General features: G+C 41.1%; 1 protein-coding gene across 1 annotated transcript in view; it reads right to left on the bottom strand.

Moving 5' to 3' along the window:
* The window catches only part of MANBA (mannosidase beta), a 146,151-nt gene that overhangs the window by 75,358 nt on the left and 55,777 nt on the right, over positions 1–15,016 (bottom strand). The window contains exons 6-7 of the mRNA XM_062199815.1: positions 9,640–9,815; positions 8,404–8,514 (exon numbers count right to left, since the gene is read on the bottom strand). Of these exons, the coding sequence (XP_062055799.1) occupies positions 8,404–8,514; positions 9,640–9,815 (287 nt within the window). The remainder of the gene's footprint in view (positions 1–8,403; positions 8,515–9,639; positions 9,816–15,016) is intronic.

Genomic DNA, 15,016 nt, shown 5'->3' with positions numbered 1-15,016 from the left:
GCATCCCAGATCTGTAACTTCCCGAAGCCTGTTGTCTAAATCAAATGTGCTGCTGTCTTGGGACACTGTCAGTCAACAAAAAGAAGAATGCAGGCGTCTAATCTCAGTGGAAGAGAGGCAAGAAAGGGAGATACAAAAAGGAGGCAAGATGGATTTAAATGACATTTTAAAAATAGGAACCTTTTGTGTAAAGTCAGCTCAAGGTAACAACAGAACCATCAGAAAACAAGAGCAGTAGAAATGAGAAAAGAAGGGCCTGGTGATGAGAAAGCAGTGCCTCCAGTCTGGTCTGACACCACAGCAAGCGTTGGTAAGCGTGGGAATATGTGGAACAAAGACAAATCTGAGACAAGCACCTTGGAGAGCAGGCCAACATGATCAACAAACAGTGAAACTGTGCATGTCTCATAAGCCAGCAACTCTGCTCCCAGCAGAAATGCGGTCAAAGGCATATGTGCTCCAAGTGTTATATCAGTAATGTCCATAGCAGCATTACTTTGAATAGCCAAAACTGGAAATGATCCAAATGTCAACAGCAGAATGTACAATGCAATGAAATATCATACAGCAGTGTAAATCGGAAACCACACTACACACAAGAACATATGCAAATGTATAATCTATTATTGAATCAAGATGGACAGACACAGATGAATACTTACTATGTGGTTCCACGTACATAAAATTCAAACTAGTGTCAGCTGTCAGCAGAGTGGGTCTCTGGGAAGACCCACAGGTGCAGGGACTCCGGAGGTGCTACAAATGTGCTGTTTCTTGATGGCGATGAGTGTTACAGGAGTGTTTGTTTTCTGATAACTAAGCTTTTCACTTCCTTTCTGTGTGTTTCTTAGCCTATGGGTTATATTTCACAATAAATAACAAAAAAGAATTCCTGTCTGGCACATTCCCACCAAAGAATGGAAAGAAACAATACTAAGAGACTCCCTCCGGGAAGCAGGTATAGAAGGCAAGGAGCAAACATCTTGCTTGCTGAAACAGGATATGCAGTTCTCTCAAAGAATCACCTTGGATACAAAGGTGAACTGGGTAACACTCTCTCTTACCAAATTTTAGTATTTGCTGACACTTTCTTGCTAAATTTCAAAAGCACACATTGAGTCCTAAAATATGCAGAGTTACAAGTCAACCATCATTTTGGTTTCCTTTGAGGCCATCATGGAGTGGTTAGGAAGGCACAAGAGATCATTTGATCCAACTTCTACCACGCCCGTCCAGTGGACAAATGGGCAGAGACACTGTATCCAAGTTCCCTGCAAGTGAACTCTGAAATCACCTGCAGTTACTCCTCGCAGCATAAACGGCATGTCTACTGCTAAGACTCTCCTGCAACTAAAAACTCCACTCGAAGCTCACCTCCCCTTCCACCCCTATCCTCCCAGAGAGGAATCAAAGAACATCACAAAGACAAGCCAAGAAATGACCAAACATTCCCCTGGCTCTTCTCCAAGTTAAACTATTTTACTCCTTTATCCTTTCTTCGTTTAATCACCTTCATGGCTTTTTTTTAATCTCCTAATGAGTAAAATTAGTAAGGCTTTTACAAGCTAAGTAAAAAATAGTACCTTAAGACCCTATATGACACAGAATTATTATCCTTAATACATTAAAGAAATAAGAAGGTAATTTCAAAACCACAGTGTTTAACTGTATAGCCCTGGCTTTGGACCCAAGCTTCCCCTCAACCTTTAAAGTATTACTCAAACATGAGAGATTTAATTAAAATGTATACAAGCAAGGCAGGCAGAAGGCCCAGAGAACAATTTCAAAGCAGGCCACATATCTATAATGTCTTGCAACATTCAGCCTAATGTACCACAATCAGAAATCAATGTTCGTTCAGAGTAAAGACATTCTGCCTGAGAGAGAGAAAGAGAGAGAGGAGAGAATCAATTGATTGATTGATTCCTGGTCTTCAACCTCAACTGGGCCCTTAATACTGCCCAACAATCCTATCCAATTGCCATAGTCCTCCCAAGCCCTTTTTCTAGACTGATATTTCAAGTTTTCTTTTTCCTCAAATTTCTGACTTGCCCCACATCAAGCAGACAGCATCACCTCCCAGGCCCCAGGAGAGCAAAAAGTTATTTGACAGGAACCCCCAAAACTCTCTTGGGTTCACTTTTTTTTCCTTAAAACTCCACTAAAAAAAGTTTACAAGTCTCACAGGAAAAAATATATACACATTCAATGGACTTAGACACCTTCAAAAACTACCTCATCCACGTGACCACAAAAACAGACTACTCATCCCCAAGTGAGTGCACCCATGGACATGGTGGAGGTCTTCCTCTCCTACCTCATCAGAGACCCTGCCCGTTCAACTATCTCCCTGCTTTTTATTTCTATGGGGCATTTTTATTTTTATTTTATTTGTTAGAGATGGAGAAAGAGAGAGACAGATAAGACAGTACTCCTACCATTTGTGCCCGCAATGGTCAGGGCTAGACCAGGCCAAACCTGGAAGCTGGGGAACTCAATCCAGTCACCCACATGGGTAGCAGGGTCATAACTACTTGAGCCATCACCGGCAGCCTCCCAGGATGTGTGTTAGCAGGAAGCTTGATGTGAGGCGGAGCCAGGGCTTGAGCCCAGGTACTTGGATAAGGGATGCAGACATCTTAACCTACATCTTCAACCACCAGGTCAAATGTCTACCCCATCTCCCAGCTTTGCAACTATTCTGTCTTTCCCTCTTTATTGGTGGGAAACCCATCTGGGTTTTGCTATTGTTGCTTTTCATTCTCTTAATAGTGTCCTTGTTTTATGTTGAAACCATTTCAAACACACAGAAAAGTGGCAGCAACAGTACTCTAAAACTCTAAAAGAACTCTAAAAGCCCTTCACCCAGAGATCCCATTGGAGTTTTATCAGTCACCCCAATGACATCATTTATAACAACAAAAAAGATGGTGTACTGCACCAGTCTTTATGCTTCCATGGTCTCTTTCAATATGTAACAGTTCCTCCATCGTGCCTTGACATTTTTGAAGATTACATAGATTTAGAGATGTATTTCACTTATTTACTTGAAAATATATATATATATATACATACACACACACACATACACATATATATAGAGACAGACAGACAGAGACAGAGAGAGTCCCCCATCCACTGGTTCACTCCCCAAAAGGATGCAACAGCCAGGGCTGGGCCAGGCCAAAGCCAGGAGCCTGCAACCCCATCCAGGTTTTCCACATGGTTGACAGGGATCCAAGTACTTGGGCCATCTTCTGCTGCTTCCTTAGGCCCATTAGCAGTGAGCTGGATTAGCAGGGGAGCTGCAAGGTCTCAAACTGTCACTATGATAATGAGATACTGGCTTCGCAGGCAGCAGCTTAATTCACTGTGCTACAACACTGGCCCCAAAGATCAGATAAATTAGAGATTAAAGTAGATTTGAAGTTTATAGGAAATGGGAATGGCCTGATGCTTCCTTACAGTTAAATCCAGGTTTTCTGCTTCTGTTGGCACAACAGACCTCATGCTGTGTGCTTCCGGTGGCAGCTGACAAGGTACAGGAGAAACATGATGTCATTTTGTCTCACTGGGGGTAAAACTCTTAATTACTTAAGACAAGATCTACTAGATTAATTTATTTGAGAAGCAGAGAGAGAGAGACAAAGATCCCTCACCTACTGGTTTACTTCTCAAATGCCTGCAATGCTGGGTCTGGACCAGGCTGAAGCAGGGTGCCAGGAACTCCATCTGGGTCTCTACATGAATGTTAATGACCTCAAGTACTTGAGCTATCAGCACTGCCTCCAAGGTCTGCATTAGTAAGAAGCTGAAACTGGGAGCAGAGGCAGGACTTGAACCCATGTACTCTGATACAAGATGGGAGCATTCCAAGCAGAGCCCAAACCACTAAGCCAAGTGTCCCTCCTCCATTGCAATTAATTATTTCACTGAGAGATGTTTTGAGCCAATTAAATATCCCAATTTCATTCTACTTTTACTCTCTGGTTTTACCATTCATATTTCTTGCCTGAATTACTTATAAATATGGTGGTTATCAAATGATTACTTCCCTAGCCCTATCATTCCTTCTTCACTTATTAATCACCATTTCATTTTAAGAAATATCTTTCCTTTCTCAATTATTAATGTATTTATTTATTTAAATCAACACATGTAGGAATTTGTTGTGTTTAGTGATGTTCAAATTCTCCCAGATTTTGCCAGTGGGAGCCCCACTACACTGGCCACTGTGTCCTTTCAAGGTATCAATCATCCCTGGGTACCTTCTTACGTCCTGGCATTTCCAGGTATTTGAGGCTCTAGCTCCAGAGCCAGTCATTTCTCCAAAGAGCTCTGGTTCCTTTTAGTAAAGAGTAGTATTTAAATGTCCAGACATCAACACTAGCTCTGCTCATTGCTACTAGAGTGCTGTGCCTCCCAGGACTTTGGGGGAAAGGGCTGGGAAGAGTCAGTTTGTATGTGTGCATAAGCACACACATGCATGAGCACCTACATCTATGTATGTCTATACCTGTCTACACATACTGAAAAGCGTAAGCCCACACTATTAACCCCAGTTCCAATCCATTCTTGCCTCTCACTGTCTCTATGTATGTCACCTTTCTCCATCCATGAAAGGCTGAGTCCCATTATTTCAATGTATTTGCTCAGTTGCTTATATGTCAGCAAGCTCCTCACCCTCAAATGGGCACCATTACCAAATGGCTCAGGTGTGGTCCCTGCCAAACATTCTTCAGAACTGTCAATAGGCCATGTTTCTGCTTCCTCGCCTTCCTTTGTTCCAAGCTCGACCCACTGCAGTTTGATTTCTATTCTGGTCAAGGTGACTAGCAATCTCATTGCTGCCAAATATAAAGGATCCATCTCAGGGTTTTTTTGTTTGTTTTTTTGTTTTTGTTTTTGTTTTGACAGGCAGAGCTAGACACACAGAGAGAGACAGAGACAGAGAGACAGAGAGAAAGGTCTTCCTTTTTGCCGTTGGTTCACCCCCCAAATGGCTGCCATGGCCAGCACTACGCCGATCCAAAGCCAGGAGCCAGGTGCTTCTCCTGGTCTCCCATGCGGGTGCAGGGCCCAAGCACTTGGGCCATCCTCCACTACCTTCCTGGGCCACAGCAGAAAGCTGGACTGGAAGAGGAGCAACCGGGACGGAATCCAGCGCCCCAACCAGGACTAGAACCTGGGGTGCCGGCGCCGCAGGCGGAGGATTAGCCTAGTGAGCCGCGGCGCCGGCCCATCTCAGTTCTTTCCTACCTCGAGCTCCCTTGCCAAATTCGATGCTTTTTGAACATTCCCTGCTTCCCCAAATTCTCTCCCCTCACACTTCTATGACTCCTCCTCAACCTGGGTTTCTGTCCACCTCTTGGACCACCCTTAGATTTCTCTGGATGTCTTCCCACTCCCATTCCTACTGTTAAGATCCCTGTGGCTCTGCCCTTTCTACCCCTCCAGTGCAGCCCCTTTTTCTTGGCTACCTTTATCTGTGTTGTTAACTTCCACACCTACATCCTTAACCCAGAACTAGGTCCTAAGCTCTCCACCTATACCCACCCAATGTTATTCCTTTCTATCTCTCAAACACTCCGCACAAAGCTTATCTCACACTGAAGTAAGTTCTGCCCTATCCCATTACCCAAACCTGCTCTTTCAGAGTGTTTAAACTCAATGAACAGAGCTGTCACCCACACAGCAGCCCAAACAAGCAATGGAGGAGCCATTCTTAACTCCTTCCTTTCTCCCACCCCTACATCATTAAACTTAATGACCTGTCCACCAAACCTCTTTCAAATCTAGCCCCTCAGCAACCTATAGACTGAGCAATCATCCTGCAGAGCCTCATCACCACCACAGCCTCTTAACTGGCCTCCCACTCTTACCACTCTCCAATCTGACCTGTACAGTCTTCCCCACTAAAACCCTGCCAGGAATCCCCGGTGTGCTCAGGCTAGTCCTCATCCCTTCACGTGGCTTCCCAGGCCCTCTTGACCTTGCTCTTGCCTACTTTGACAGCATCATCCCTTGTGCTTCAAAGATCTTTTACTTCCACAAACACACACATGCATTTGAGTCCCTCAGTCTTCACGTATCTTTTCCCATCTCCATCTTTGCGCCATTGCCAAAGACATAGATATCATCTCCCTAGAAAGTCACTGTTCTGTGCCTCTTCAGTTCCATTTCTCTCGAGTCCTCATCACCCTTTTCTGTAATTGTTTATCTAAAGATCTAACCTCTTAACCTGACTATTAGCTCTAGTAAGGTCTCAGAGAGAAATGGAAGCAGTGTCTTATCTGCAGCTCTACCAGGAGGGCCTAGAACAGTCACTGAAGCACAGTTGGTCCTACCTAAGGAAGTACTGACTGAATGAATGAGCCTCAAAAATAACAAACCCTACAGCAGCCATCACCAAAGGATACACTTCATACATTGCCCTAATGAGAGGTATGGGGCAGTAATCTCCCTTTATGCTGACGCTGCTCCATTCAAAGGGTGGCAACTTTATGCATCATGAACAAGAGTGCATCCATGTGAGGCAGAATGAAAAAGAACTATTTGCTAAAAATAAAAAAGGCAGAAATTCACCTTCTTTCTTCTCTGTAGTAAGATGCAATGACTCATTATTTTTAAAATTTTCCTAACGATGGTACACAAAAAATTCAACATGTGAGACAGCAAACATCTGCTGTCCAGAGGTTTAGAATAAAAGTGAAAGCCTCCAGAATACTCTCCCTCTATGTGCTATTGGGGAGGGGTGTCTACAAGTTCATGGGAAATGGAATGAACAGATATGCACATTTTCTATGAGCTTTTTAAAGCCCCCTGTTATGTACACACACAAAACATACACACACACACACAGTCTCAGAAAACAGATAGCACAACTGTACAGAGAGTAACACTTGAACTCCTGGAGGACATACCAAAGTTAGCATAATACCTGGCCACAGAAGAGGTAACAGGAAAGTGAGAGCAAGAGTAGATTCCAAACCCGAGCCAACTGCAAATACCAAAGATTGAAGTGGTAGGAGGGAGTAGGAAATCCAGGAAAAGGATTAACATTGTTACTACTGGGGCAATGGGTAAAGCCACCACCTATAGTGTTGGCATCCCATATTGGCACCAGTTCGAGTCCTGGATGCTCCACTTCCATTCCAGCTCTCAGCTATGGCCTGGGAAAGCAGTAGAAGGTGGCCCAAACCCTTGGGCCCCAGAACCCACATGGAGACCCAGAAGAAGATCCTGGCTCCTGGCTTCGGATCTGCACAGCTCTGGCTGTTGTGGCCAATCGGAGAGTGAACCAGCAGATGGAAGATCTCTCTCTCTCTCTCTCTCTCTCTCTCTCTCTCTCTCTCTCTCTGACTCTCCTTCTCTAACTCTGACTTTCAAATAAATAAATCTTTAAAAAAAAAAATTCATACTACTCACAATCTTGTATGACTGTCTGAAATTAGATCCAAGTACCCCCACTCTTAGTAGCCCTCATTTCACATATTAAGGAAATGGTACTTGAATCACTAGATACCCAACAGCTAATAAATAACAAAATGAAGTTCTTTCCAAATTTTAGCATTGTATCACAAACTGAGCAGGACTGAAAAATTAGAAAACACCAGTAGAAGCATGCCATTTGGAGAAATGAAGATAAATGGCAGAAGAAATAAATAATAAAAATGTTATTGGCTTTTGAGAATACAAAATACAAATAGGAAGGTTTGGGCAAGAGATCTTATTTTTCATATGAATCTTTCAGTAATATTTAAACTTCAAAACTGTATACATTTATTACCTTGACATAATTAAAAAGTCCAGATGAGACTACTTATTGGCAAAATAATATGTAATGTCTAATCCATTTAAAAATATAAGTACACATTAAATTGGAAATTGCATAGAAAATTAATCAATTTTTTAAAAATATCATGTAGGATCTCTGTCTTTAATGTGCTGTACACGGTTATTTAATGCTATAACTAGTACTCCAACAGTATTTTTTTCACTTTGTGTTGCTATGTGGGGGCAAACTGTTGAAATCTTTACTTAATATATACTAAACTGATTTTCTGTATATAAAGAGAATTGAAAATGAATCTTGATGTGAATGGAAGGGGAGAGGGAGCGGGAAAGGGGAGGGTTGCGGGTGGGAGGGAAGTTATGGAGGGGGGGAAGCCATTGTAATCCATAAGCTGTACTTTGGAAATTTATATTCATTAAATAAAAGTTTAAAAATATATATATATATATATAAGTACACACACACACACAAAAGCTTTTGAATGCTGTTATCTCAGACTGACAGGGTTAAAAGAGCTTTACCAATTTCTTTTCCTTCAAAGATCTATATCGCCACTTTAACAAGAAATGTAATTGTTCACAAAATATTTTATCAAAGTATTTACTTACCATAGCTGATTTTTCTATAGTTAAATTTCCATCTAGTTCAAAACGAATTGTCATATTGTACCCAGTCTGGTTTCCATGTCCATGAGGCCACCATGTTTCTACAGAAGTATTCTTTTAAGAAATAAGATATGTCATTCTAAGTAGTGCGGCATATTTGCAACAAAATATGACTCACAGCATTATAGCGATTTCTTATGTAGTCAAACACAGAAATTCTAGGTTCTAAAACAATATAATCTCCCTGCCCATATTATCTCAAACCATACCAATCCATAATATTGTTAAATCAGCATGCTAGGAGCTTAGCATGGATTAATATATTGAAAAGGAAGAAACTACTCTTCCTGTCTCCAACACTCAATTTTACAATTATTCTATATTCTTAACACTTAGCATTAGACTTTGAAATTACATCTTTTTCTAAGCTGAGAACTAGAAATCATTTTGAGTTCTTACTTTATCTGGATAGTTACCAAATACTATTTTGCTACATCCTTTCAGTTCATAATTACCAATTAGAGAAACAGAAAAGGGAAAAAGGAAAAAATTCATCCTACCTCTACCTATGAAAGATGAGTTTAGAATTAAAATTTTGCAAAAATAAGCACCAATATTCAAAATAATTGGCAAGTACCCAAAACTATCACTTCTATTTAAATACAGTGTTTAGAATGTATTTTGGATTCAAAATATTAAAAATACTACAGGAAAAAATTAAAATGTATCTGACTTCTTGAGAGGAAATATTGCTAAATTAATGACATTCTCTATTTTATTAACAAAATTTGGCAAAATAATTTCTTAGCTCATACTCAAATAAAATATGAGAAGTTAAAAAAAGAGGAGAAAATAGGGGTGGAGATTTGGTTCAGTGTTGAAGCAGCCACATGGGACACTTGTATCCCATAGCGGAGTGCCAGGATTCAAATCCCTGCACTTACTTCTGATCCAGCTTCCTGTTAATGTGTGCCCTGGGATGTAGTAGATGATGGTCCAAGTGCTTGCACAGCTATTGCAGCTGTTTAGAAAGTGAACCATCAGATCAAAGATCTCTCTCTCTCTCTCTCTCTCTCTCTCTCAAGTAAATGAAAAATATATAAAACTTTTTAAAACATAGGAGAAAACAAAAACCTAAAGAAGGAAACAATATTTCTTTTATCCTCTTTTCTTCCTAGGCATTGCTTTTGTACAGGTATTGCTTTTCATCAGCAATTCTCAGGAAGTCCCATCATTTACCTTGCTAATTTTCACAAGTAGCTCGACAATCCTTTCCCCAGGTTGAAGGTAAATAACATGTGTTTGCTGCGTATGCAATTTAGGGATGGTTACGATCACTTGACCACCAACTGGCTTTGAGCTGACAACATCAAAAGAAGACTGTATTTCAAGATTCCACTCCTTGGCACTGTTATCTGAAGCATAAAGAGAAAAGAAAACATATATAGATGTCTAATATCTAAGCATTATCTCTGCATTCCTCTTAATTCACTGATAAGAACAAAGTAAATTCTAAGCTAGTAAGTGTTCCACTTGCTGTCATAAGAAGTTCAGTGGGAATTTTGTTTTAATCTTTAGAGTTTAAACCTTCACTTTGAAAAATAATCAAAATTATTTATGTGTGTGTGTGTATATACATATATGAGAGACATTATATCTATCAAACATAAAAAGACTTTGTATATAGGGCACAAATAGAAAACAATGGAATGCATAACACAAAAACCTTCCAAGAATGATACGCACTTTTTATATATATATAAAATAAAGTGAAAATACTGAGGATTTTAAAGCTATGTAACAGGGCCAGGCATTGTGGCACAGCAGGCTTCTCGCTTGGGACACTGGCATCCCATACTGAAGTACTGGTTCCAGTCCTGGTTGCTCTGCTTCTAAACTAGCTCCCTGCTAATGCACCTAGGAGGCAGCAGACAATGATTCAAGTACTTGTGTCTCTGCCACTCACAAAGGAGACCTGGCTGGAATTCCTGCTTCCTGATTTTGGCCTGACCCAGCACCATGAACCAGTGGATATCTCGATCAATTGATCTGTGTGTGTGTGTGTGTATCTGTCACTCTGCCTTTCAAATAAGATTTTTGAAATAGTGGTGGAGTTCCATAAATGAGAAATACAATGGTTTAACAAGGAACAGGTGATGTGGATGCATACAATTAAGAAGTAAGCAGAGTCAGGGCTAACACTATGGGTAAAGCCGCAGCCTGCAGTGCCAGCATCCCATATGGGTTTGGGTTCCAGCTACTCCACTTCTGATCCAGCTCTCTGCTATGGCCTAGGAAAGCAGCAGAAGATGGCCTAAGTCCTTGGGTCCTGCACCCGCATGGGATACCCTGAATAAGCTCGTGATTCCTGGCTTCAGATGGACACAGCTCCGGCCACTGTAGCCATCTGGGAAGTGACCCAGAAGATGGAAGACCTCTCTCTCTCTGCCTCTCTACAACTCTGCCTTTCAAATAAATAAATAAATAAATATTAAAAAAGAAGAAGAAGAAGAAGTAAGCAGGGTTCGCACTATGCTGTTTCCTTTTAGGACAAGTGAGGAGTTTGGTAATGTCACCCAAGATCACTAAAGAGTTACTTTTCGAGAGTTCCAGGCAAGATGGCGGAATAGGCAGAAGCACACTTAGTCCGGGGGGAGAGAAAGTTTAATATAAGTGGAGATACTGCAGGGTCAAGGAAGAGTAGGGGATGAAACAGCAGAGGAAACTCTTCCGGAACTAGTGATTCACAGTGGACCTGCGTGGAGAGCGTGGGAGCCCAAGTTCGGGACACCAGCGGCAGATTCAACGCACCAGCGCTGGAACGCGAGGTGAGCCGAACCTCCATAGCCCGAGATACCAGCGAGCAAGCGGAAAGAGGAGGCTAGAGGGACGAGGCTTGAAACTCCGTGGGGAAAAGTTCACCAGGCTAACTAGAAGAGAGAGAGAAAAAAAAATAAAAAAAGTGACTGATACGGACACAAGTTTCTCTCTCTCCGCTCACCTCTCAAAGGCGAGCAAGACAGAGCAGGCGCCATTTTGGACATACGTCATAAGCTGGGCGACCTCAGGTCTGCACCAGCCCTGAGCCTAGCAGAAAAACCTGACTCTGGGGGGAGGGGTGAAATAACAGGAGATTAGCATCTAACTTGGCAACCCAGTGGGAGATTGCAGGAGAATTGGAGCCCACACTGAGGGCAGCAGAGATTCCCTGTGTGGTCCTTGGGAAAGAGCTTCCGATCTCTGGCTCCTGTGGGTATATCATTTGCCTGCTAACTACCTCCAATTACGTTCAGCTGTGCGGAATTACTTCCCTTTTGAATCAAAAAAGAGAGAGATTTACCACACCTAACCTGGGAGTGTCATCTTTGACACACCCTCAGCCCTGAGGAACCAAACACAGCTCTCAGTCCACACTCATCTCAAGCCTCTAAGGCACCACTGAAAGCAGACAGTCCACTTAATATAGAGCCATAGTGTAACAAGAAAAAACACCACAGTGAAGAAACCAAATATCTCCAACATGCCAAACAACAAACACAAAAACCAAGCTAACAAGAACAAGGAAGACACTATGACACCCCCAAATGAAAAAGACACCCCAATTCAAGATTATGAAGATGAGGAGATTGAAGAAATGCAAGAAGCAGATCTCAAAAAATTGCTAAGAACATTAAGAAGTTCTCAAAAACAAATTCTTGAACTACAGAAATCCTTCATGGACAAGATAGAAAATCTCTCTCGTGAAAATGAAATATTAAGGAGGAATCAAAATGAATTGAAACAACTAGTGGAACAAGAAATGGTGATAGTGATGAGAAATCATAATGAAATGAAGAATTCAATAGATCAAATGACAAACACATTAGAGAGTCTTAAAAACAGAATGGACGAAGCAGAAGAGAGAATATCAGACTTAGAAGACAGAGAACAGGAAAGGAAACAATCAAATCAAAGAAAAGAAGAAGAAATCAGAAATCTAAAAAATACTGTCAGGAATCTACAGGATACTCTTAAAAAACCCAACATTCGGGTGCTAGGAGTACCTGAAGGCATGGAGAGAGAGAAAGGATTAGAAGGCCTTTTTAGTGAGATACTAGCAGAAAATTTCCCAGGTTTGGAGAAAGACAGAGACATCCTAATACAGGAAGCTCATAGAACCCCTAATAAACATGACCAAAAGAGATCCTCACCACGACACGTCGTAATCAAACTCACCACAGTGAAACACAAAGAAAAGATCCTAAAATGTGCAAGAGAGAAACGCCAGATTACTCTCAGAGGATCTCCAATTAGACTCACAGCTGACTTCTCTTCAGAAACCCTGCAAGCTAGGAGAGAATGGCGAGACATAGCCCAGGTGCTAAGAGAGAAAAACTGCCAGCCCAGAATATTATATCCTGCAAAGCTCTCATTTGTGAATGAAGGTGAAATAAAGACCTTTCAAAGCAAACAGAAACTGAAAGAATTTGTCGCCACTCGTCCAGCCCTGCAAAAGATGCTTAAAGATGTGTTACATACAGAAACACAGAAACACGGTCACCAATATGAAAGAAGGTAAAGGTAGGAAACCTCACACGAAAAGATCACAGGAATCTCAATCCATATATTAGAAAGTATCTTTGGCTAATGGCAGGGCAAAGTTACTCCTTCTCAATAGTCACATTGAATGTTAATGGCTTGAACTGTCCAGTTAAAAGACACCGATTGGCTGATTGGGTTAAGGAACAAAACCCATCCTTTTGCTGCTTACAAGAAACCCATCTATCCAACAATGATCCATACAGGCTGAGAGTGAAAGGCTGGAAAAAGATATACCACGCCAACAGAAATGAAAAGAGAGCGGGCGTAGCCATCTTAATATCGGACAACATAAACTTTACCACAAAAACTGTTAGGAGAGACAAAGAGGGGCACTATTTAATGATTAAGGGATCCATTCAACAGGAAGATATAACGATTATCAACGTATATGCACCTAATTACAGGGCACCAGCTTATTTAAAAGACTTGTTAAGGGACTTAAAGGGAGACTTAGACCCCAATACAATAGTACTGGGGGACTTCAATACTCCACTCTCAGAGATAGACAGATCAACAGGACAGAAGATCAACAAGGAGACAGTAGATTTAAACGACACTATAGCCCAAATGGATCTAACAGATATCTACAGAACATTTCATCCTACATCTAAGGACTTTACATTCTTCTCAGCAGTACATGGAACCCTCTCTAGGATTGACCACATACTAGGCCATAAAGCAAGTCTCAGCAAATTCAAAAGAATTAGAATCATACCATGCAGCTTCTCAGACCACAAAGGAATGAAATTGGAAATTGGCAACTCAGGAATCCCTAGAGCACGTGCAAACACATGGAGATTGAACAACATGCTCCTGAATGAACAATGGGTCATAGAAGAAATTAAAAGAGAAATCAAAAATTTTCTGGAAGTAAATGAGGATAACACCACAACATACCAAAACCTATGGGATACAACAAAAGCAGTGTTAAGAGGAAAGTTTATATCAATAGGTGCCTACATCAAGAAATTGGAGAGGCACCAAATAGATGAGCTTTCAAGTCATCTCAAGGATCTAGAAAATCTGCAGCAAACCAAACCCAAACCCAGTAGGAGAAGAGAAATAATTAAAATCAGAGAAGAAATCAACAGGATTGAATCCAAAAAAACATTACAAAAAATCAGCCAAACGAGGAGCTGGTTTTTTGAAAAAATAAACAAAATTGACACCCCATTGGCCCAACTAACTAAAAAAAGAAGAGAAAAGACCCAAATCAATAGGATCAGAGATGAAATGGGAAACGTAACAACAGACGCCACAGAAATAAAAAGAATCATCAGAAATTACTACAAGGACTTGTATGCCAGCAAACAGGGAAATCTAGCAGAAATGGACAGATTCTTGGACACATACAACCTCCCTAAATTGAGCCAGGAAGACATAGAAAACCTAAACAGACCAATAACTGACACAGAAATTGAAACAGTAATAAAGGCCCTCCCAACAAAGAAAAGCCCAGGGCCAGATGGATTCACTGCTGAGTTCTACCAGACATTTAGAGAAGAACTAACTCCAATTCTTCTCAAACTATTCAGAGCAATCGAAAAAGAGGGAATCCTCCCAAATTCTTTCTATGAAGCCACCATCACCTTAATTCCTAAGCCAGAAAGAGATGCAACATTGAAAGAGAATTACAGACCAATATCCCTGATGAACATAGATGCAAAAATCCTCAATAAAATTCTGGCCAATAGATTGCAACAACACATCAGAAAGATCATCCACCCAGACCAAGTGGGATTCATCCCCGGTATGCAGGGATGGTTCAACATTCGCAAAACAATCAACGTAATACACTACATTAACAGACTGCAGAAGAAAAACCATATGATTCTCTCAATAGACGCAGAGAAAGCATTTGATAAAATACAACACCCTTTCATGATGAAAACTCTAAGCAAACTGGGTATGGAAGGAACATTCCTTAATACAATCAAAGCAATATATGAAAAACCCACGGCCAACATCCTATTGAATGGGGAAAAGTTGGAAGCATTTCCACTGAAATCTGGTACCAGACAGGGATGCCCTCTCT

This window comes from Lepus europaeus, chromosome 8, assembly GCF_033115175.1.
Source record: "Lepus europaeus isolate LE1 chromosome 8, mLepTim1.pri, whole genome shotgun sequence".
In the NCBI taxonomy this organism is placed as follows: domain Eukaryota; kingdom Metazoa; phylum Chordata; class Mammalia; order Lagomorpha; family Leporidae; genus Lepus; species Lepus europaeus.
Note: the sequence above shows the minus strand (reverse complement) of the source record. Positions and strands in the feature narration are given on the sequence as shown.